The 26,158-nt window shown below is 38.0% G+C and overlaps 2 protein-coding genes and 1 non-coding gene across 3 annotated transcripts; 1 reads left to right on the top strand and 2 right to left on the bottom strand.

Moving 5' to 3' along the window:
• Positions 1-1,575: 1,575 nt before the first annotated feature.
• Positions 1,576-10,946, bottom strand: LOC101854046 (protein C9orf135). Its single transcript, XM_005107750.3, has 5 exons — positions 10,723-10,946; positions 5,907-6,012; positions 3,903-4,033; positions 3,233-3,383; positions 1,576-2,357 (listed from the first exon to the last, which is right to left on the bottom strand). The coding sequence occupies exons 1-5, from the start codon at positions 10,836-10,838 to the stop codon at positions 2,160-2,162; spliced, it is 702 nt and encodes a 233-aa protein (XP_005107807.1). The 5' UTR covers positions 10,839-10,946; the 3' UTR covers positions 1,576-2,159.
• A 243-nt stretch (positions 10,947-11,189) lies between these two features.
• TRNAP-UGG lies at positions 11,190-11,261 on the top strand. Its single transcript has one exon. It is a non-coding gene; the product is annotated as a tRNA-Pro (tRNA).
• A 3,545-nt stretch (positions 11,262-14,806) lies between these two features.
• LOC101853817 (galactoside alpha-(1,2)-fucosyltransferase 2) lies at positions 14,807-24,381 on the bottom strand. The gene is made up of 3 exons (XM_005107749.3): positions 24,141-24,381; positions 22,410-22,596; positions 14,807-16,790 (listed from the first exon to the last, which is right to left on the bottom strand). Exons 2-3 carry the CDS (start codon positions 22,593-22,595, stop codon positions 15,888-15,890), a joined length of 1,089 nt encoding a protein of 362 aa, XP_005107806.1. The 5' UTR covers position 22,596; positions 24,141-24,381; the 3' UTR covers positions 14,807-15,887.
• Positions 24,382-26,158: the final 1,777 nt, after the last annotated feature.

The raw sequence follows: 26,158 nt of genomic DNA, 5'->3' as shown, positions 1-26,158 counted from the left end.
GGAAAATCCAAACAGAATTGTGTTTTTAAATGGATATAAAAAGTATTACATGATAAAAAATGGCCCAATGAGCAGAAAAATGACAGTTTCTTTGATTGCATTATTTGGACAGGTGCCCGATTTCACCATGATAACACATTTAAGATGATGATGAAATTTAAAAATTCTACAGTCTCCACTAGTTTTTTGCCTTTTTTTAATCTTCGAGCTGTCAACAATGATGATGATGATACAAAATTAAAGACTCGGTAGAAAGTTCTGTAAAATATAAAAAGGAAGCAAACAAAATGTGATGACATTTTTTGAAGAGGTGTCTCCAGTATTTACTGTAATCAGAAATCACCTATCATGGGAGTATGGTTACCATAACGTTAAGCCCCATTTTAAAATTAGCTTCTTTTTGCACCATTCTTCAGACAATGTATAATATTGAATATACGGTCAAACCTGCCCTGACGGCAACCTCTATAAGACGGCCACCTGTACAAACGGCCACTTTCCATTTCCCCCCTTGTGTTTTTTCTATATAATTTAACTATGTAAAACGGGCACCTGTCCAACGCGGCCGCGGCCACCACAATTTAACACACAACCCCTATCACACTAAACAATAACACCAGTCTTAGACGGCCATCTTAGTGACTCCATTACGTTTTGTCATAAATTCTGCATTGGCCCCTGGCGTTGTGGGCGAGCCATCATAATTCAATCACCTGTCGTTGTTGTTAGGTAGTCCCTCCAACCGATCATGTTGCGTAGGCCCCTCCCGCTGTTGACCAACAGCTACCAATTTTCAGCTGCTGGTGAGGTTAGCGTGTGATCCCCCATAACCCATAAGCCCCGCCCAGAACTCATACACAAATCGTAAGTGAGATGAGTGGTCACTGTTTACCAGTCTGTAACAAAGTAACAAAGGACGTCAACATGAACTTGTTACAGAAGAGTCCCTCGTTCTCCGAGTGGTGGCGACCCATGTGTTTGTTTTAACATGGCAGTCCTTGTCTGATACATTTCGTTTTATTGTCACCCTTGTGCAAAATCAGCAACAAAATAAATATTACAAACGAAATACAAACCACCACCACCAACAACTACAACAACAACAACAACAACAAAGACAACAACAATGGGGCTACTTTTGATGGGGGCCTCAGACGGGAATGGTTTGTTTTCTTCATCTTGATCAGTCCTGCCTAAGACGGCCACCTGTTTTATACGGCCACTTTTCTCCTTGACAATGGCTGGCCATCTTACACAGGTTTGACTGTATATAATTGTCACACTTGGATTTCAAAACTTCCTTCCCATTCAATATTTTTATATCTTGGATCACATATTGAAATATGCTGCAAACCTAATAGCTTATTGAGACCTCAGTGCTTTCTTGTCATATCTCCATCTTTTAAAATAACATTGAAAATGTGACTTATTCATAAGCTCACTCTTTGTTATGAACTGTTTTCACTGTTATTAAAAATGGAGATACGACAAGAAAGCACTGAGGTCGCTTTTTGTTCCCAGAGATTAAAGCTTTACATTTAACAAAATGACAAAGATGAGAAATAACACAAGTCAGCTTTATGACCACATCATTTTATTAGGCTTCGCCTTACATGTTGGGAGAACATGATGAACATGACAGAATATAAAAATGTTCAAGATTTAAAATATATTTTACAAACAGAACATTTTTGTTTTATTAGTGTTAAAAAAATTGTGTGTAAATCAACAAGTCTCAGACCTCATTTACAGCGCCCTTGACTCCAGTACAAGGATTTAACCTTCAAAGAGATATTCTTGTAAGACTACAGTAAATCCATATCAAAAGAAAAAGAAATGTGACCCAAGCTATCAAAACATTTCCCCTTATCTAAATTGCAGAATGAAAATGGTACAATTCACCCTGATTAAACAGAAATTTACAGTGCCTCTAATGTAAATAATATGCCCTACCTGGTATCTAACAATGGAAAAAGTTTCGAACTCGACTCAAGAGTCGCAGCGCATTGCTTGCATAATCAAGGAAGTGATCACTCAATATAAAAGCAGTAATCACAGTCATCACAATGCACCTGAACAAATTTCATACAAAACTGGTTTTATTTCCGGGGTGACTAAAATGTAGATATGGAGAGTGACATAAAGTTTATTAGATGGGGTTACACCATTCTCTCCGGTATGGTGGTGGTTTTAGGGAACACCTGACTCTTGTACTCCGAGTTGGCATAAATGCCACTTTCGTCCTGCCACGTGTTCCATCCATTCCTGCGGTAATCGGTGGTGTCTGTGAACTGGGATTTCATCTTCCTGTACGCGGTAGACTTGTCGTCAGGATCAAAGCCGGGTGGAAGAGATGCCTGTGAGTTCATAACATACGAACCAAATATATTAGACATGTATGCCCCATTTTGATTTTCAGCAGGATGTGGTGCGTGATACGAATTACTAGCTAAATCTTCCAGGCATAATTATTGACTGTAAAGTTGAAGAAAATGTCTGATTTTTATAATAAGTTTGAAACCCAATAAAACACCTTAATTCCACTGCACAATTAATATTTCAACTTATCTGCCAGTCCATAAAGGCAGATTGAAGTTATGTGTTGCAGAGAGAAACCTTCCTCACAAACATGAGTGAAGCCAATTGCTCACATAGATAGGTGTAGCTACAAAAGATGGACAGGATGATAGAAATACATAATTGCTTAGCCAAGTTCCTGACTTCATTCACGCTGAGGTGAAGAGTGATAAAAGTAAACTACAGTAAGTGTGTGATTCAAGTATGTTATAGGTACATTAAAAGCAACCAAAGGTTTGAAAATCCACCAAAATTCTATTGATGAGAATACTGAAAGAGACCATTCAAAAATCAAAAAATTTAAAATTGTACATGAATACTGTCACGTAAAGAGAGTTAAATACGGTAGATAAATTTAGTCAAGATTGTATTTCCCTGCAGCTAAATGACCGAGTAGATTACCTTTGCAGGTGACTGCTCAAATCATTCCACCTATAAAGTCATTTCTATCCTTGCTTGGGTAGTTATAATTGCATTTGACATTTTCAGTAATTTACCCACAACCTTGAACATTTTTCAACAAAAACCCATGCATCATCAATCTGACTCAAAAATATTATTATGTCTGAGCTATATTATGTCTGAGCTAAGTTAACCATTCTATCCTCATCAATAGTTTTATTTATGAGATCAATTACACACAGCATAGATTTACCTTCCTCTGAGCTTCCTCTTCCTCTTTAGATGTGTAGGGGAATGGAGGAATATAATCCGCATTGTATGTCGTATCTAGGTGAAACTTCTTGTGATCTTTGTTGTGGAAAGGGAGTACTGATCCATATGCATCCTTTGGATCACCTGTGTTTCTGATTTAAAAATTGATCAATATTGAGAGCAGAAAATATAATTGAACACACTAGCTGATCCTTTATTCTATTTGCCACTGTTGCTGAAGTCAATATTATTCTTTTACCTCACAAATAAAGATGTTCCAAATATTAATTTTACTTTTTCTTTAGGATTCTACCTTCAATCAAGGCAGTTGGTCTGCTGATTTAAAAAATTATTATAAGAATTGGCATTTTAAATTTGAAAAACATGTGCTGTAATTGAAAGACAAAATTAAAGCTTGGATAAGCTTCTGAAGATTCAATAAATTTTTTTTAAATTTAAAAATAGAACAGTGCTATTTCATTCCATATTTTGGGTACTGGGCCTTATAAACAAACAAATTGAAACCTTTATCAAACTGGATTAACTTTTAACTTGTTGCTAATCTTAAATACGCTTGAGTTTGGAACATGATATCAAATATCACCAGAAAGGTTGTACAAAAGTCAAAATTATCATGTATGACGTATTGTCCTTCCATACTACGAGTATACCTGTCTATCCCAGCATTTGCTGTGGCCAGGGTCTCCATCTGGACCATTCCTCTGTGGCTGTCTCTGTCTTCATACATAGGTTTCAAAAACACTTGGTTTGCTTGCTCTTGATATGTAGTATCAGGGAGAGACTGGGGAAAGAGGTACAAAAATCATTCTGATGTGCCAAAAGAATTTCAAGCATAGTAAGCAATTGGATTTTGAACACAGGGGAAAAAATATATAAAAAGTTTGCCTAAACCGTTTTGAAGTTGATGAAATGCTAAAATTTGACCACCACCAATGTTATAGAATTTGATGTGTACCCAATATCCTGGTGCATATTGTGACAACTCACGTCCAACTCAATTCTCATTACAGTATATTTTAGGCTACTCATTTCACCATAAGACAGACTAACAGTCATTGTTGAGTGAAACTGCACAACATTTCACACAAAGGCATTTCCACAGCAACAAAAATATTTTCCTGTACCAAGATATATTATTGGTAAGAATTTTTTTTTTAAACATCAGTATCTCTATTCAAATATCATATATTAAATGACTCTTTGGCACTTTCTTAAATGTAATGTAATAACTGAAGTGTAGGCCTATTATGTAAATCTAAGCCATGTCAAGAATAAATCACAAGGCCTTTGTCTACTTGGCGTTAACAAAACTAGACATGCATAATATGACATCCTCAATCATCTATATTTTTTTCTCTCTACATGCATCCTCTCTCAGCACATTACTGAATGCAAGTGAGACCTGGAAACAGCACATTTGTAGAGAGAGAGACTGCTAAACAGCTTTCGCATATCTGATATCTTATACCATAGAAAGATTCTTGGTACAACAAGGCAAGGCTAGAATATCAACACAGGGGTTCAGTATTTTCATTGCCTATACAAATCAGACTGAGATGGCTTTTAAACCTTCAGCATATCAAAGAAAATTAAGGATACCAGGACCAAAAAATTATATGCAGAGCTAGAGAGAATGGATAGAGATAAAAAATTACTTTAACTAGAATATAAAGATCTCTGTCAGAGATACATGACATAAAGAAAGATCTGCTTTTGAGTCATTGAATAGGTGGCAGAACATCAAGGCAAGGGAAGAGAGAAGTCAGGACCGGTCTCAAGAGAGAAGGAAGGGGATAAAGATGGCTGCAAACAAAGGCACAAATATGCAGCAGCTAAGGAAAAACAAAATAAGAATGCAGAACATTTTCATTACATTCACTATAACCTACAAGTTTTCTGGCACACTTGGCCTAAATTAGCAAACACATCACATGCGATTAAAGGGTAAATCCTTACAGCATAATCCCAGTTGTCCTTTGTCATAGAATATTGGTCATTGAAAAGGTTTAACGTCCCTTTCAACACTGTAAGGTTAGTTGAGTGGCGGGATCTCCAAATTCAACACACATTTCCAATAATATGACCAAGCAATATCAGTAGAAAGTCTAAGAAAGCCACTCTCCAAAACTACTCAAATTCAGAACACCATGGTGGATATTCAAATGAGTGGTCCAGCATGATACCAGTTGAGCTAATGATGCACACACAGTAGAACAGTGTCAACTCTATCCAACAAACTATGATGTAAACAGGTCTACGCGCTCATGACAGGCATGCCGTTAGTTTAGGTGGTATCATGCCAGACTAACAAGCAGATGGCCCTGCTTCGAATTCCCAACTGGTTGTTCTGAACTTGACTTGCTTTGGGGGGCTTTTGAGGCTCTCCCCCCCATTTGGCTTTGTTCTATCGAAGATGGACATTAAATTCGAAGATCCCACATCTTAAATAATTTAACAGTGTTGAAAAGGGCCTTAAACCAATATTCCCCCCCCCCCAATCCATGATAAACTCAAATTTGGATACCACTAGAAAAAATATACACAGTACAGATATCTTAAGAGGGGCATGGCAGAGGGCTTAAGCTCCTAATTACAGGGAAATAAAAGTCAGGAGAAAGAATAATCCAGGATGATAAAGATAAAATCTGCTTTACCCCATCAGTGACATTGCCGATTCTATTGTATGTGGAGTAGGTCATTGTCCGGATGGGATCCTTGTTGATATCATAATCCTTTGGTTCAGCTTGACGTGCTTGATGCCTTCAATGTTGAACAAAGACAGAAAAATCAACACAGACTTAAGTCACATTTCAATTCGTCAACAATACCTAGAGCAAAGTAATAAAATGGTTCAAGAACTGTTTTAATTTTAATGGTGCTGTCAATTGTTGATGAACCATGACTTTAAAATCTTAACAATATGACCGTAAAACTTTAACTAAAATAAAATCTTAACAAATTAAAGTGAATACCACTAGCCAGTATGAAGTGACATCTTCATAATCACTGAAACTAATTGGAGATCCACCATACGGAGACAATGTTGAATCTCATCATTTGTACAGTACCACTATCCGCATACCAGAGTAATATTCACAAGTCCGTCTCTATTCCCTACCTGATTCAAAGCACCAAGATCCGCCCCAAGCAAACGTGTGAAGCTCCTAAATTGGAGCTTAAACAGCCTATCATTCCGCAAAGGCTTATTTTGGGTGTTACAGCACATTATGACGCAGAACAAACTAACAGTGATTTACCTTCAGGACAAGACTCTGATCTGCAATACGTCTCTCTGTAGCCTATAAGTTTACCCCCCCACCACCACACACAAACACTTTATAATACATAGGCCTACATACATTAACACCACCCAAAGCAGATCTTGATTCCTAAATTGCCCCTTGATCAACAGAGAAAATAGAAGGAAATCTCTTCCAAAAGCTAATTTATACCAGGTATGTCTTCCTTGTACAGTTAGATCTAGCTTTATGCTGGTTACCTTACACTATACCAGAAGTTCGGCAACCTCATCTTTAAACCATGACCCAACAGTACCCTAGCTGCATATAAATCGAGATCTATGTTGTGACGAAGGGCTTGCAATTCATTTTTTTTTATTATTAAGAAAGATCCCAATATAATGTGGGGCCCTAAAAGGATTTGACAATACAGAAAACTGAAATTCGGATATCAATCATTTAAGAATTAAAGGAATTAGACGAATTTCATCCCCCCATTGTTAGCGAATTTCTGTTTTTGTCACAGAAAAAGTTACAATTTAAGATGCTTTACATCCCCACCCTGTTCCTACTGCCTTGTAGGTGCATAAGGGAGTATGAAAGGCTAAAGGAGTAAACCCTAAACAAATCCGGAGGGAGGGCCCCAAAGGCAATCGACAGGGAAGAATGATCCGAACTATTTTCATGCAGCCCCTGCAACTCTACTGGTTCCAAATGTATTGACCTCGTCGCACCTTTGGACTAAATCAGCAAAGTCAAGAAGGGGTTCGTGAAAATTTGGCAAGGCACGTTCTCCTTACAGTCAGGCCCAGGCATTTAGCTTAGTCAAGATTTCAATATTTCTGGCTGCAAAAAAGCAAATACAGCGGATCAGACCCACAGCTCAACCACAGCTACAACAGCATTTATATGAGTAAGGAGAGGACACTTCATCCTCATTGTGATGAGCAAGGGAAAAAACACGGGAGGTGGCAGTGTACAGGTTGTAAGAAATCCTTATTTGGCGAAACAGGATGTCGCCACGGGTCACCTCTGATGATGGGAGTGACTATTCAGTCACACTGATCAGCTACCGCCCGTCTCAAACTGAGCAGCCTCCAGTCAGTAAGGTGCTGATCCGCCACATCTGTTAGCTTCTATGGGTGTATGGAGCTAGGACAAAAACCAAAAGGCAGACGTTAAATCCGGCACCAGGCAAAAAAAAGAGTAAAACTAACCCCATGGAAACTGGAGACCTGGAATATTAGAACAATGACAACCGGATTGGACACTACCAACCTGGAGAAAACAGAGGACATCAGAAAGACAGCAATCATAGACAGGGAGCCCACGCGACTCAATGTAGACATCGCTGCCCTGCAAGAGACAAGACTTGCGAACTCTGGTACCATCATTCTTCTGGAAGGGTCTTGTGGAAGACAAGAGGAGAATCCATGGTGTGGGCTTTGCAGTACACAACAGATTGTTGAACAGGATCAGCACCCCCCAAGGTATATCCGAACAAACCACTGTCATGGAAATGGAAACCAAAACTGGAAGGGTTCACTTAATCAGCGCTTATGCCCCAACTCTAACAACAGAAAATGAGAAAAAATAAATGTTTTACGAGGAACTTCAGGATGCAATCAACAACGTCCCAAAAGCAGACCACCTGTTTCTCATGGGCGACTTCAATGCAAGAGTAGGTTCACAAAACAAAGTATGGCCCACCTGCCTTGGACCTTTAAAGCTGGGAAAAATGAACGAGAATGGTCAGAGACTCTTAAAATTCTACACAAATAACAACCTTTGCATTACTAACACCTTCTACAGCGGCAAGGACAGGCACAAGGTTTCTTAGAGCCATCCAAGGTCAGACCATTGGCACCAAATCGACTTCATCATCGTCAGAAAGAAAGATCCCAACATGGTAAAGCAAACAAGATCCTTCTACAGTGCAGACTGCAACACAGACCACCTTTTAGTTATAGCTAAGGCAAAGATAGTCACAAAGAAAACACCAAGAGCTGAAAAACAAAAGAAACCTAAGATCAACATAAGAAATACCAAAGACCCAGTGTTAAAGGCAAAATTTCATGAACATGTTAAAGAAGAGCTCCAACATCTAGATAGCTCATCCCCAGACAACATGTGGAATAGCATGAGATCAACAATTTATAATTCTGTGTCAGTCACCTTTGGAATAGAAAGAGGACTGGGTTGAAGCCAGTGCATCAACACTCGCACCACTACTCGAGAAAAAGCATAAGATCTTGATAGAACACAACAAAAATCCAACAGAAAGTACAAAGCAACAACTACGTGCTGCTAAATCCAACCTTCAAAGAGAAACCAGAAAGTGCGCCCATCAATACTGGGACAAATTATGCTCAGAAATCTAAAAGGCTAGCGATACAGGTAACATCAAGAAAATGTATGAAAACATCAGAGTTGCTATTGGACCAACGGCAAACAAAGTGGCACCTCTAAAGTCTGCAACAGGTGAACAGCTGACAGACAAAAAGAAACAAATGGAAAGATGGGTGGAACATTAATCAGACTTATACTCAGAGGAGCAACATGTTGATAGACAGCTACATGAGGCCATTCCTCAGCTCTCCGAAATGTCAGAACTTGATACAACACCAATAGAAGAAAAACTCTCTTCTGCAATCGATGAATTCGCTTGCGGAAAAGTAGCAGGAAATGACAACATACCTGCTGAAGTGCTGCAAGAGAACAAAGAGACCCTCCTCCTATACCTCTACAAGCTACTAACGACTTGCTGGCTGAAAGCAGAAATTCCACATGACATGGGAGATGCCAAAATCACCACACTCTACAAAAACAAAGGGGACAAAGGAGATTGCAACAACTACAGAGGTATCTCACTGCTAAGCATCACTGGAAAAGCTTTCGCTTGGATCATCCTGATTTAAGCAACTTCCCAAACTAGCAGAAAGAGTCCTACCAGAGAGCCAATGCAGTTTCAGATCAAACCGCACAACAATGGACATGATCTTTTCTCTTCGTCAGCTACAAGAAAAATGCAGGGAGCAACAACTGCCATTACATACTGCGTTCGTCGATCTGACAAAAGCTTTTGATACAGTCAGTAGACCAGGACTGTACATGGTGTTTAGAAAAATTGGCGGTCCCCCAATACTGCTACAGTTCATCATCTCATTCCATGAAGATATGAAGGCCACCTTTCAGTTTAAATTGACGGTTCAACATCAAACAGCTTCAACATCAATAGCGGAGTAAAGCAAGGTTGTGTCTTAGCACCAACCCTTTTTAGCACTTATTTTGCTGTCTTACGGCAATACGCATTCAAAGAGTCACCAGGGGGATGTCTTCCTCCACTGGAGAACTGATGGGTCGCTCTTCAATCTTGCTTGACTGGGTTTTTTTAGACCATCTTAAGCTAAATTGACCGTCTGCATAGACGAAAAGAGCCATACACACATCGGTGCTTTTTCGGTAGTTCCTACCCCCCTGTAAAGTTTCCTGGCGGTCCGATGAGTCGGGTCTGTCAGGGGGCCCCCGTCCAAGATAAGTGTTGCCTCGTCGTAGTCCTGAGTTCGACTGAATACCTCAGTGAGTCTTTCAGACTCTCTATTTCGCGCCGGACTCTTGATGTCATACAAGGGCGTGCCACTCCCCTAATTATCTTGTTCCCACAGTAAAGATAAGAGTCATGTCCCTTGACATCACACCCCCCTTATTTGAGCCTAAATCTACATCTAATCTAGATCTAGATCTATTCGTTTGATGCAAAACCCCCACCATATTTTTATTAGGTCAGGGGGGCTTCCCCCTTGAAACCCCCCTGCTCTTGGAGCTAAAACCGACCAAAATAGCTGGGAGGGAACTACGGAAAAAGCGCCCACACATCCCCACCCCCACTCCACACATTTTTCTGTTTTATCATTTATAATAATGTGACAGATCCAATCCCTTCTCATCCCATTTCTTTAAATGTGATCTTGTAGTTCCGTTTGTTAAAGTCCATGATCCATTTGTTTACATCCAGAGAAGAAATCCAGAAGTCTTGAAGACCAAATACTATTTGAATTTGAATTACGCTTCACAAAGTTGAAAGAGCAGGGATGCAACCTAACTGCAAAACATCAAATTAGGATCAAATTCAGGGGGGGGGGGGGATGCCCCCCCCCCCCCCCCCTTACTCTTGACTTTAACGAACGGAACTACAAAATCGCCCGTCTTTTGTTGTTAAGACAAGACTTACCAATGAGAATTCAAGATTGCACGAGAGTAATTCATATGATCTGATCTCAGTGTAAGAGAGCCTTTTCTGTCGTCTGTAATGGCGTTTCCCATTATATCTGATTCGTGGAGAGCCATGATGAAAACTTTGCATCAATTTAATTTAGATCTACTTGAAAATATCTCGAAGCTGAGGCTGAGGCAGGCAACTGTTTGCTTACATTGACAGCGGAAGTGAACCGCGTTACATTTCGTCATTGCGCAAATGCCCAAATAGTTCTCGTATACTGTTTTTAACATTAGAAAGATGAAACAAAACCTTTCAAATTGCAAAACACAGCTGCTATCTCTAAATAAATATTGTATTTCAACTATTGGACGTCTTATTTGTATTCAAAACAAACACGGTCGTGGATCAATATATTCATTCGCAAAACATAGCAACAACTTTTACACATTATAAATAATAATGTATCTCTTCTTCCAGATGGCTCGTTGGTCTAGGGGTATGATTCTCGCTTTGGGTGCGAGAGGTCCCGGGTTCAAATCCCGGACGAGCCCTACTTTTTACTTTTTAAAAAAAATCTAAATTTCAAGTTTTCGTTACAACCCTGTTTAAAGAACGACAAACGAATAAGCCAACGTGTGCTCTTTTCCCAAATGCACCTGATTTTTAATTCCCTTTTCCCTTTTTTTTTTCTTCAACATCAAAAGACGGTAAGAGTAGGCCAAAATTTCTGCAATGCAGTAACTTAATGTAGTACATTACAGTAGTCTACAGAACATTTCAGCTGATGTTCTGTCACTTGTGGAATAGAGAGGACATAGGGGTGTTCTATCTCCTCAATAGCCTACATGATGTATTACTATTTAGTCTTATTCCATTAAAATGCAAGATGCTAATGATGAAATGAGACTAGACGTAACTTGAAACCACTCTGTACACTTTTGCGTAACCAGAATAAATCATAAGGTTGATTCTTGTTGTTTAGTAAACACAACGCCTCTGCAAACTACAAGTAGCCTTCTCATAATTCTGTTAAATATTGAGGTCTAAAACTATAAGTTCACTTCATGTAAAATAAAATGTTTTGCAAATAATGCTCTAAGTTTTGAAATACAAGTACAATGTAAACATATGGGCAGCCAAAATATGCTCAGCGGTGATCTTCATTTTCATGCACGTGTAGGCCTACGTAAATATGTCTAGTATTTTCTTGTTCCATTATATGCATTCAGGATAACTGCCAAACAATAAAAAACGAAAATAATGCTTGAATTAACCTTTCACCCGAGTAGATGTATTCAACACAGAAGAAAAGTGATGCTAACAAGTTTTTATATTATTATGATTACTGATACATTTTTACCTAGCAGTTCATTTTTTATAAACTGTAACCATTATTCAACATAATAAAAAATAACATGATATCTAAATTTTGAGAAAGTACAAATCAAGTTTGTTGTAGAGTTAGATGAGGTTTCAACGGCTGGTCCTTGTTTCATGTCCTCCTTTTAAAAACTAGAAAATGGATTTTAATTAATTTAACAAATTTTGAATAAATAAAGAAAATAATATACTGAACCAGAGAAAACACCTTTTTTTTTTTTGCTTCTTCAGAAAACCTCAGTCTAATTTTGACAAACGACAACGATGAAATGAAGGGCAAAACTACAATTTACAAACAATTATTTATTATGCATGTTGGTGCCTTGAGAAAAAGTTTCTTAAAACATCTTGAGTCAGAAAAAGCCCAGTGGGCTTCCCATTATATTCCATCACAAAGTGTATATTAATTTGGAGTACTTGAAAAGCTAATTTTTACTACGTTTTAACCCTATCTGTACGCCTGGGGTCATTTTGTACCCCAAGGGTTGTCTTCTTCACATTTTAGAATACTTCCAGTGTGAAGATCTCTTTGAAACTTTCAGTATTTCTCAAAAAATTGTTTTGTCAGACTGCTATGCAAAGCATACGGATCGGATTAACGAGTAAATTTCCTCGTTGGAAAGAGGGGGCACAGAGTTCTCCACATCGTATGGATATGATAGTAAAACATGACGTACGGATAGGGTTAATGAGTTGAAATGGGTGTTAAAACGCAGACTTAAAATTTTTTAAAACTATGTGTACCATGTGTGTATTAGTACCTGTGTATATAGGTCATGGCCATTCAAGACCTTGGTAATAGAATAGGTTTAATGCCGTTTCACATTGAAGTTATTAAAAAATGTAAAAGACAAGACCTTCGAATTAAACGTCCATCTCCAACAGGGCTGAGTCAAAAGGGTAGAAAGCCTTACAAACTACCCAAAACAACCCAAGTTCAGAACACCCCTCTGGGAATTCAAACCGCAGCCATCCTCTATGGTCCAGCAGTAGACCAACGTAGCTAACAGTGCACCCTGCAGGAAGAGCGATAAAACATTCTCATACCACTATTTCTCGCTCTACAGTACATTTCTTACACATAAACTATATCTTAACATCACACTAGCTATCAATACAACTTATAGATTCACAAAGCTACAAAGCCCTTTTCATCCCTCGAATGATTTACATAAATCAATAAAGTGAATAACAGTTAATATATTGCCTGACAAATGAAAAATTCAGCTTTCAATTAGGTTTTTTTTTCTTTTTTTCTTTAAAAAAAATATGATAATATGCGGAATTAGTAAACTATCAAAGCAACTAAAAAGCAATTGTTTATACTGTAGCATGAAAGATTTATAGAAAATCTTGTTTCAACCCAATACACTTTAAAAAAGAAAGAAAAGAAGAAAAGTAACTTACATTAAAAATTTAGAATTTAATTTCACATCATTCAACAGACAAAGCTAACATGACCATAACAGTCGAACCTTCTACAACGTCCACCTGTGCAAGACAATGACCAGTAAAAATGGCCATTTAATAATAATAATAAATTGTCTTTATATATAGATAACACATTTCTACAAAGAAGTGCACAATGCACAGTACAATTTTTTATAATACAAAGAACATATGCAGCGCACAGCTCCTATAGTAAATCTAATCCTCTTTCTCTCTTTCTCACTCCATGTCTGTCTGTCTGTCTGTCTGTCTGTCTGTCTGTCTGTCTGTCTGTCTGTCTCTCAGTCTCTCTGACTCTGTCTCTGTCTCTGTCTCTGTCTCTGTCTCTGTCTCTCTCTCTCTCTCTCTCTCCAGTACATCCTGGAGTAAAGACAATCCCAGAAAACTTACCCAGACACCCTCGTAGACATTGACGACATCACACATTGATAAATTGTTACAGAACAGCATGAATTTAAGCGATACTGAGAGAACATAATAGAAACTGAGAGAACATAATAATATTTGTATTGGGAACTGTCCACTTCCCCCTTGTATTTTTTGTTCCTGTATATATACTATCTGAGAGGACCATTCGGCTAAGACAATCACTTTTCTTCTCAACAACAATGTGCTATGTACCTTAGAATTACAAAGTTCTACTCGACATTTTTGGCCGTTTTGAGTTACTAAGAACATGAGGTCAAAAATCAAATGTTCTGTTTGCTCTATCAAATAATCGCATGACAATTTGGAGTCGTTATCAAGATATTTAAAAAATATTCAAAGAATTGCATTCGAAAAAGCTTGACATGTAGTGAAACTCAAAATTTTTAAAGTTTAATTTCTCAAAATAAGGTATGGTACTGAGCAGACAGAACTTTGCAGTTCTAGGGTGGCAAATGGGTGGTCGCCTCTCTCTCTCTCTCTCTCTCTCTCTCCCTCTCCCTCTCTATCTCTCTCTATCTCTCCATCTCTCTCTCTTGCTATGTATGCATTACATTTCATAATAAGAAAACTGCTTTTGTAGGCAACAGCAAGACTTTGTTAAACATCTCTCCTCACTCTCTCTCTCTACCAGTCTGTCTGTCTGTCTGTCCATCTGTAAGTGTTACATTTAAAGTTAAAGTTGCTCATACTCTTACGAATATTTCTTCTCCTCTTCTCCTACATTGTAAAAAACACACACATTTTATAACATAATATTCATTCTCCTCTCATATATCATACACACTATCTCTCTCTCTGTCTTTCTTTGTCCATCATTCTCTCTCTCTCCTCTCTCTCTCTCTCTCTCTCTCTCTCCCTCTCTCCCTCTCTCACACGCGCACACACACATTCACACATACACACATAAAATATATACAAACACAGACACTCCGCCAAAGAGTAGATTGTTGTTCCCTATTGCACAAATTGAGACACGTTTGATTTTATCCAGCTCTCTAATTAAAAGTCTTTACCTTACAGTCAAAGTAAAGCGTCATTATACCGCCTACCTTGGGAAGAGCATGAAGTTGGCGGTAAAGCCGGGCTGGCAGTATAATGGGATAGCACCAATTGCCAGCTTGACTAGTGGTAGAGACTAGAGACAAATTGCGGTCAGTCTTGATTCATCTAGACCAGCTGTGCGCGATTGCCATGGACAGGGAAAAAAAAGTAGCAACCAATTACATGTACAGCTCCAGCTGAACTTTACGTAAATTCAAATTGAAAATTTCAACCGGATCAGAAGCTAGGCTATGTCATGTGTCAAAGACCTCGCAGACGTACATGTTTTTAACCCAATAGTTGTCCGTCCTTGGACTGGGCTGCCTGAGACCTTTCACTTCGTGCTCTGAATCCTCACAAGGTTCACGAGCCGCCATCAGCCTTTTGTTCATCCGACTTATATTTGGGGAAGCCAATATTTTTGCAGAGGTGGCAGTTCCTTTGAAATTTCTCGAGGGGATTTTACAATTAAAATTTAATTCCAATATTTTAAAAAAATATTAGTCAAAACCTATAAATAATAGCATTTTCATAATCATCGCAAATCCGGAGAAAATCAGCGACAAAATGATGCTAGAAATAGGCCAAACTCGCAGAGATGTTTGTGGGGAAAGAGAAAATCAAGCAGCCACCAAGTGAGTATCGTGTGCCATGTGTACCTCTAAAGCCCAATTCGCTGGCAATATAACGGGTGTAAATTTACATTAGCTTAATAGGGACTGTTCAACTCAGACAACTGGCAGATGACAGTGTAAAGGCCCAAATACTGTTTATATTCGGTAGGTTTTTCTTTCCATACATAGGCAAACCTTGGCGTTAAACCATGCTGCCGGTATAACTGGGGACGGTAAAATGAGGTTTGACTGTACTTTAAAACATCAACAACATCTGAATGCAAAAACAAGAAGTAGGCACATCAAGGAATGTGATATTGTAACCGTAACACAGCTAGAAATAGCAACCCAGTGTTCAGGAAAAAAGTCCTCTTTCACAGTCTCATAATCAATTTTGGTTCCAGGCAAAGGAAAGTCTTTGTAATAAACAACATGCCCATTTGCTAACCAAGCACCCCACCACCCAAACGTGCCCACAGAAACTATAGAATGGTTACAAACTGTTAACATTCCAAAATCAGTTCCCATTGAATACCCAGGAGAAAAGACAATTGGGACAGGCTTTCCTTCCACTTTCGGGGGATTCAGATTCTCTTGGCACCAAGGAATATCATCAGACATCACTAGAAACGCAGAGTGGGGAAATTTATCTAACATGTGTTTCATGGCCTTATCAAAATACGATTTGGGGGCGTGACAAAATCCTAACTTTCGGGCCTCTGGCTTTAATACATCCCCTCTCCTCACATGAATGCTTATAATGGTACGTCCCTCCCTGATATAAACTTCAACAAGTTTTGAGAATTGCTTCAACACCCGAGTCTTGAAATCTCCCGACAATTGAAACTCTTTCCGCACTTCATGCTCAACCAGCTTGAAATATTTCCATGACTGTATATATCCCTCAATTGAAACATTTCCATTTGGCAAATTCATAAATTCTGGATTATAGGCACAAGGTCTGTCATCATACACCACTCTTAAGCACTCTGCAGGTTCGTCTCGTTTGTTCGACAGCACAAAGTACGTATTCAGAGGGTGAGATGGACTAAGGTAAGGTGTGTATCCATTTGCTCTGGCTATTCCTATGAGAGAAGCATAGCCATACATCCAGTTTCCTAAACGTCCATGGATTGCAAGGGTCACATAAAGGGGATCTGTACGTCCCTGAGGAAAAAAACAAAACAAGGAGATAAAAAGTGTGAAAAGGCATCTGTACACGTATTCAACGAAAAGCACATAATCAGACATAGGCACTACAATATTACAAAGGCAAGTTTTACACCGTCAAATAGAGTATAACACGGATAGCTCGAATTCGTCGGGACCGGCCTCGGTAGTTCAAGTTTTGTGTTCGACTATCTATTCGTGTTATACTGTATTTGGTGACACAAGTCCCACCTTGGAGGCTACCAGTGCTTCTCATTTTTCTCTTGTATTCGGGGTAATTACTCGCCAGCGTCTTGGCTCAACTGCGACTGGAGAAAAGGTTGTGAAGAATTCAAGGCATTACAAAGTCCCAAACTTCAGTTTCCCCCCCTGTCAGACATTAAAACTAAAGCCTGCACACACAAAATCCACATATCACCTGACAGTGAGGGGGAAGTAGTGAGATGCAGTGAGATGATTATGCATTTATGATTCCAAACCCAAACAATACAAACAATAGAGAAAAATACAAATATGAAGGGTATTTTTACTTTTTTTAGTAAGAATTTTACGGCACTCGCAACACAATAAGGTCATCTATATAAGCCCTGAAGATTAGAGGTGTTACAAGAGAGTTACAAAAACAAAAAAAGAAGGAGGGGAGATAGAGACGATAGATTTTTTTATATGAAACAAGGAGCAAACCACACTAGAGCACCTGCCAACCACCCACTATGAAGGGTACGTATCTGAACAATCGTCAACACAGATGGAGATGTATTAAACATATTACATATTTCAAGCTTATATATCTATCACTTTTTTTTGGGGGGGGGGGGTGTTACGGCGCTCGCAACTGCATAAGGTTATATGAGGGTGAGGGACACATTACACATTTTCAGTTGGTAGGAAATTTTGAATTTTGCTCTGGTGGCAGCCAAAGCCCACTCTTATCGATTTTGGACCACCAAGGGATCTTTAACGCGCGCAACTTGCACACGGGACCTCCGAGATTTTTCGCCCTTGTCCGAGAAGGCTAGGTGTAGATCTTTCCCACCAGATGATCAGGGATGTGGCTGAAAGATATTTTTTTCGGTTGCTACCCGGATTCGAACTCGGGACCTTTGATTGAGAGGCGAACACCTTACCTCTAGGCCACCAGAGACCCCTTTATATCCATCACTAGAACATCTGTGCCTGTTGGAGTCATCAACTATGTCTTGATGGGTAAGTTTTCATGTTAAATTAGGATGTGACTTTTCCTTGTACAGTTTGATTTTTATGTGACATAAAGGCTACATGAATGAAGTTAACTGAACAGTACACAGAAAAGATCATTTTACAAATTTATATCATCATACTTAGTTCTTCTTTTCATGACCAACAATACCAAAAAAAAGTGTTTTTTTTACATTATACTGGTACTAGGTGCCTGAGGGCCTTTAGTATGACATCCCAAAACTCAGCGCTTTATGTATGGCTTTCAACCACCACTACAGTCACGACTTATTGACCAGTCTGGTTCACTATATTTTTGGAATATAACTAATAAATGAAAATAAACATTCATAAATTCCACTCTATCGATCACCTTGAGAAATTTGTCTTACAAAGACATACTGGGTACATAAACACACAAACATTAATAACATAAACGCATGAATGAAACACAATATATGCAAACATACACAATCAACACAGCATTCAATACTGGTCATCAATGTGCAACGCCTTATCTCTGAGCGAACAGAGTCATCATGCAATGCTCAGGTTCGAGGATACACCAAATGACTGCCCATTTCAACACCATGTCACCTACACGCCCTTGACATTGTGAGCCTGAGCTCACTAATCAGCTTTGTACCTCTATACTGGAGAGCCGATGCTCACAATTTTTAATGTGGAATTGGAAAGCAATCTCTTAATTCTGGAATGTTCTATTACAATGATGCAACGCAATCGAAACCTACAACTTTATAAACTCTTAAGCTCTAAATTATAACAATCTGGCTCTGTCATGTTCTTGGGAATATTGGAATATTGAATGCTTCCTTCCTTCCTTCATTTACATTTTGAGGGATGAAGAATATCTGGTTTCTTCTAAAAAGTGACAAGTGGCTCCACTTGAGTGATTTGCATGCCTCCCCCCCCCCCCCCCCCCCCCCCCCCCGATATAAATTGGACATGTCTTGTAGACTTGTAGAATCATTTTTTTTTTTTAAGTGTCTATTATTATAAATAGTAAGGTTAACGACAGAAGCCTCATGAGCAGCAGTAGGTCAAACATGTCTTGGGGACACTCATTTGCTTTTACCTGTGCAGCTGTGAATTTAGCCTACACTGAACATAATTTTTAAAAGTAGACCGAGAAACCAAATTAATGGCTCAATTCTGGAGTATTTTATAACAATACAAACCGATAGAAATGTACAATTTTACAAATTCTCTTGCTCAAAATCAGTAAATTTCAACTCCTTCATGCTCTTACTCTTAGAAATATTGAATGCTACTTTCGTTTAAACTTAAAGTAGGCTACATGTGGTTGCTTTTGAAAAGTGACCAACAGATCAGGCCACCAGATTTAATATCGTAATTTGTATACACATTTTTGTTTGTGTTTTTATGTGGGGGGGGGGGGGGGGGTTCTTAGTGTTTTACAGCGCTCACAACTGCATAGGTCATATGAGAGTATTTGCCAAAAGGTGGGATGCCTGGGTGTGACAAAAGAGGTCCAAAATCAACTTTATGTAATAATTCTTTAATCACCCATATTATATAGCCTAATGATTGCTCTTTCAGACTCAGTAACTGCCAAAGCTGTATATGCAATGGTCTTGGTGTAATTCTGACTTGAATGACGGAAATAGCAACAAGTTCGTTCATAACAATGATGACACAAATTTATGAATACTCAAAGTTCCTTTCTTCAGCTAGGCTGATGTTATATTTTGAGACATAGCAAATAACTTCCAAAAATACATAGAATTGACAATTTATAAAAATCTTTATTAATTTTTGATCATATTACTTTTTTGTGTCATAATAGTTATGAACGAACAATAAGTGACCAAAATACTATCAATTATATCAAGTTTCATCGACTAGAATTGTCTAAAATAACACTCTGGTCTAATTATAGTCAAGTGATAAATGAAAGACCATTGAACAGCTATTTTAAAACGCAAACTTGTCTTAGGGCATATTATGCATAAATTTAAAGTTCGTTCATAACCATTATGACACACTGTTTCGTTCATAACTATTATGACAAATTTTACTTTTGGCCCCTAAAATTTACTTATATTGTTCTGTCTTTCACATAAAATGGTTTTCATTTATGAGGCTTTCCTTAAAATATGATAGATTCCTCTATGTAGGGAGAATTCAAAGTTTATTTCCAGAAAAACCCTTAGAATACCTTTAAAATGGTTCGTTCATAACAATTATGACAAACTTCAATTTTGACCTAAAAATTTACTCATTTTGATCTGTCATTCATTTTTAAAAACTTTTATTAAAAGAAACTCTCCTCATAATATGTATCTCTGTACATGTTTTTAAAGTTTGTTAACACTGAAAAGCCCTCAAAATATATAAAATGGACTATAAATAGTTCGTTCATAACCATTACTACAAAAGTATAATACTAATTAAAATCCACACCCATACACTTATGATAAAAATCAAAATATCAGAATGTATGCAAGGTCTGTTCTGTCCTTTAGTTGGGTTTAAATTAAAAATACATCCCAAAACAACTGTAAATTACATGGAATAAGGTTTCGTTCATAACCGTTATGACACACTGTTTCGTTCATAACTATTATGACAAATTTTACTTTGGGCCCAAAAAATTAACTTATTGTTCTGTCATTCACATAAAATTGTTTAAATTTATGAGACTCTCGTCAAAATAAGGTTATATGTTGGAAGAATTCAAAGTTTAATCACTGAAAAACCCTTAGAATACCTTTAATTGTTCGTTCATAACTATTATGACAAACTTCAGTTTTGGCCTAAAAATTAATATTTTGACCTGTCATTTACTTTAAAATTTTATATTAAATGAAAGTTTCCTCATAATATGTATCTGTGTACATGTTTTTAATGTTTATCAACTCTGGAAAGCCCTCAGAGTACAATATGTAGTTCGTTCATAACCATTACTACAAAAGTAAAATACTAATTAAAATCCAGACCCATACACTTATGATAAAAATCAAAATATCAGAATGTAAGCAAGGTCTAATACATCCTCAAGTTGGGTTAAAATTAAAAATACATCCCAAAACAACTGTAAATTACATGGAATAAGGTTTCGTTCATAACCATTATGACACACTGTCACGTTCATAACATGATGACAATCCATTATGACAAGCATATTTTTGCCTCTTCTTCGCTTCTCTTTTGAGTCATCAGCACGATACTCTTCCATGTTCATTCCACCATGTAAAAGGATGTTGTGAAACAGTGGGAAGTCACTCACATGATATTTAGCAGAAATATCATAAAGTGTTTGTTCATAACATCATTATGACAAACCTGGATTATCTCAATCAAAGTCATATTTAAGCAAAACCATGCGATGGAGCGGAAAATTACCCTTCTGATGGATCAATGTCAAACCAATGTTTAATACCGGTCATTCCCCGGGATGATATGTTTAACGATTTGGGTTTTCTAGACCTTGGAAAGTCTGATGATGTAATTATGACACGAGTTATGAACGAACTTATAAATTTTACTCAGCAATAACATCATTAATATAAAAAAATAAAACCCTTTTAATGGACGCACGCTGTTATGATGGTGTATACAAACTATTTTCAATATTTGAATGCACTTCTGTTTGATAGTTTAAGATTAACAATATTCTGTATTTAACATACAATTACATGTGCACTCAGGATGAGTAAAAAATGCCCTATTTTTAGTACTATTATCTTTCTATGTAGAGATATAAGATGCACACATCAATCTACTTGCTCATGATGCAGCTTGACCAACTTATTTCCTTGCCATATGCATAAAGTTTTCAGAAGAAAACATATTTTACCATGAGTAGTGGTTGATTTAAAAAGTCCTTAAGCAAACACCCCCACCTTTTGGCAAAAGCTCATGAGCGTGCGGGACACACCTAACATTTTCTGTTGGTAGGAAATTTTGAATTTTGCCTGAGTGGCGGCCAAAGCCTACTCTTATCAATTTTGGACCACCAGGGGATCTTTAGGCCTAATGAACGTAACTTGCACACGTGACCTCCAAGATTTTTCGCCCTTGTCCGAGAAGGCTAGGAGTAGCATCAGGGGTGTGGCTGAAAGACAGCTGTAGAAAGAGCCAAGGAGAAGCAGTGGCAAGGCTGCAGAAAGTTGATAAAGAGTCAGGAGCTCAGAGGAGGGGGGCAAAGGAGGTGGGGGGGGGGGATAGAAAGTGGAGACGAGAAAGCAGACAACAGAATATCGCAAGAGAGCAGGAACAGAGGTGAAACGAGACAATTTTAGAGAATAACATTTTTTCCGTCGCTACCCGGACCTTTGAATGAAGGGTGAACACTTTAACTTCTAGACCACGAGAGGCCCCCTTGTATACACGTGGGGATCTTATTTGATGCAAATCAAAAGAAATATAATTTACCTCAAGTTCATAATTTCTTCGGCGATGAACACATTCCCTGTACTCAGGCTGGCTAACAAAGCGAACGAAGAGAACAACATTGCGCCAATAAGTCCACAGCAAGTAACATAACACAAGAATACAGAAAAAAACTTTGAGAACAGCCAGCTTCTGTGTGCGTAATCGTCTGAATCCATGTCTGCACATCCTGCAAAGAAGAAGAAAAGTAATATTATATACGAGATCTTAAAGTGTCGATCATTTCAAAACAAGATTGAATTACAGTGTAGTCTACTGAAGCCAAAACCTACTGGACTGCTAGATTTTCTCTTCCATTTAGCTAGGTTTTTATTTACAGATGGTGCTCAAAAAGAAATGAACAAAAAATTAGCGCATTCTGTTTTCTATTGTTGGTTTTATCGCTTATTTCAGATTTTACAGTTTTCAGATTGCTGACTCCTGTCATGTTGGGAAGGGTTGGAATGCTTGTGATTTTAGGTTTTTGGCAATACGTAGCCTACCGACTACCGTATTTTATTAAATTAAAAGACATCCCCAAAAAATTTTTTAAGCAGCTTAGGTTCTTCATGATCTTCGTGTTTTTAGGCTGTTTGAAACAACAGTTAACTGTAGAAGTAGAATCTAGAGCCAGTTGTTTAAGATTTAAGAAGACAATGTTATAGAATCTATCTAGAATCTAGGTCTAGATATCTAGATCTAGATCTAGATCAAGATTTCTGCTGGATCACAGAAATTTAATAAAGGCCACCTCTATTCTCACCCGGGGTGAGAATAGTGCAGGCGGGTCTTGTGGCTATTCTCACCCGGTGCGCGTGTCGACAAATTTTGCGTTCACCCTAAACCACAGAATTCTACTTCTACACTGTGATATAAGAGAAAAATTGTAGAATTCTGTGCGGTGAACAAACGTTCCATTACAACTGTACTTGTAGCCTACTAAAAGCGTACAATTTTGTCTGTGGGCAGGGGAGAGAGAGAGAGTGAGAGAGAGAACAAAACAAAATGGCGACCCGCGTAGTTCGGCTCGATTCGAAAAGTTAAATAGCCGTAGCATCTTTGTAGACAACCAAATTAATTTACTTTTGTGTTTTAACATCATTTTTTAACTTTGTTTTGGTCAATTTGATCGCCCACACCGATAGACAGTATTCAGAAAGAGACAGAGAGAGAGAGAAGAGGGGAGGAGTAGATCTTGCGAGAACTTCCGGGCGGGTGAGAATAGCCACTTTCTTTAATAAAATTGCATTTACTGACACTTGTCTTAGACTTAGATTTAGATATATTTAGATATCTAGATCTATATTCTAGATCTATATTCTAGATCTAGATCTAGATAAAGATCTAGACTCTAGATCTAAATCTGCCCCTACCCCCTCACCTTCTAAATCTCTAGATCTATCCTCTTTGAACATGCATTCTTTTAGGCCTAGAATCTAGATCTAATCTAGATCTAGATCTAAATCTAGATTTCTAGATCTAGATTCTAGATATTAAATCTTATGGCAAATCCTAACCCTTTTTGTTGTTGTTGTTGTTTTTATGTTTTATTTAAATGAAGAAATCTTCATGGAACCGTTTGTTGACCCACTCAAGTCACTCAGTTGTCTCAGTCACTGACTCACTGTTGACACTGCTGTAGGCCTATTGTAGCCCGTTGTTGTAATTGTAAAAAGCCCAACAGAAGTTTCAGTATGATGACCAACAACAACAATAACAACAACAAACTGATACCTCAAATGACTGTTAAAACAAGACCACAGAAAAAGGCACGCGGTTACTGCTGGAACGCACAGAAACAAAACGTAAACATTGAAAAGTGAAAGTAGGAAATGATCTGTTTTAGAAGATCTAAATCTAGATCTAGTTTAATGGCGAAATCTTGTTTTCACTTTCTACTTCCGTCATTCCTACTTCCGCTCGTCTGTTCGTGGCTTCGTCACTCGTGACTTCGTTACTCATCAACTTATTCATTGTCTTAAAAAAAGGAGAGCTCCCGATACGATGAGTCAAAGCAAACATTTTGATATCAAAGATCAAAGTCAAAGATCGTATACACGAGAAGCCTTCCATCAGAAAAATAAAACACTCTTTTGGCAAATAGTTTTTGTATAAATAAAAAGATTTAAAAAGTTGTTGTTATTGAAACAACCTCGGTACCAAAAGTTAAACACAGCTGTAGCCCAGGCTATTGAATGTGACCCTTGAAACCGACGATAGACATAAAATTATTTTTGTGAAGGGAAATAGCCGAGGAAAGGGTTTATCGTGAAAGGTTTCCTTGGAAACATGAAACCTGGATCTTTAAGGGTATTCTTCACCTCCAGGTCGGATGCAAAAGTTAAGGTTTGGAAGAAAAAAGTAGCAAGCCTTAATTCCCACCATGACTAAGGCCCTACATATATTTTTTAAATTTTTTTTAAAATTTTCTAAACCTTCCTGGGTGTTGAGGGAAGTTAAGTTTACTTTTATACTTTCCGAAATTTTGAGAACAAACTAATCCCCAAAAACACTGAGCAGCAATAATGAAAATAAAATGACTACAAAAGTGGAAATCAACTGGACTCTCATACAACACAGATATGCATGGGGCTCTGAATAGTGGCCTAGAGGTTGAGGTGTTCTCCTCTCATTCAAAGGTCCTGGGTAGGAATACGGGTAGAGACTGAAAAAAGGTCTTCTCTATAAAAAAAATTAAAAAAATTCCTTTCAGCTCTAGCAATAAAATATTCTGTCGTCTGCTTTCGTTTCCACTTTCTGCCCCTACCCCCTCACCTCCTTATCTGCCCGTTCCTCTGGACTCCTGACTCATTCTGCAGTCTTTCTATAGTTACTCCTTGTCTTTCAGCCATACCCCTGATCTTCTGGTAGGAAAGATCTACACCTAGCCTTCTCGGACAGGGGCGAACAATCTTGGAGGTCCCGTGTGCGAGTTGCGCACGTTAAAGATCCCTTGGTGGTCCAAATCGATCAGAGTAGACTTCGGCCGATACCCGGGCCAGATTCAGAATTTCCTACTAACTGAAAAAGTTTTGTGTGTCCCGCGCGCTCATATGACCCGTTGAGAGCGCCGTAAAACACTTACTACAGAGTAGATATGCATAGGCTAGATCTATATATATAGGGCCTTATGCGGTAATAGCCTAGGTTTTCTTTGCCTGGAAAGCCAAAATGGTTTATAAAATAGCCTAAGCCCACGATCTCAAGATGCCTTATTTTGCGCATAACATATTGTGTAGGCTACAATATAGATCTAGATCTACGCGTCTACGTGTGTATTATTATGGAGCGCCCTGAGAGTAGGAGAAAATTCATTCCTTTTCACTATTTTCTGATCTTGATTGCCACTTCGTCTCTGCGCTGGTTAAAGAGTGCTGCTGGCAGATCCTATAATCCTACTTCGTACGACCTTGTCTTTTCTTCTGTTGAACATTTCTATTTGTCTTGCTCCTTATAATCCCTGCATTTAAAATGTTTGTGTCGATTATCGATATAAATTTATGAAATTGTAAAGAAAAAGAAGCAGCTGCCACATTGGATTTATTTATTCTATACTATATTGAGAGCTTTGCAACAGATGTAGAAAGGCTACCAAAACATACGTGTACTTGTAGATCTGTGTTAGTTTACTTAGATGATAGAAGAATGTACAAATGTACATGTAGTTAGAAAATTGGACTGGTGTGCAGTATATTATGTAGTCCTAAACTAATGTTTTAGAACCACCTCTAAGAGGAAAAGTGCCCTTAATA

Source organism: Aplysia californica, unplaced genomic scaffold (genome assembly GCF_000002075.1).
Source record: "Aplysia californica isolate F4 #8 unplaced genomic scaffold, AplCal3.0 scaffold00627, whole genome shotgun sequence".
In the NCBI taxonomy this organism is placed as follows: domain Eukaryota; kingdom Metazoa; phylum Mollusca; class Gastropoda; order Aplysiida; family Aplysiidae; genus Aplysia; species Aplysia californica.
Note: the sequence above shows the minus strand (reverse complement) of the source record. Positions and strands in the feature narration are given on the sequence as shown.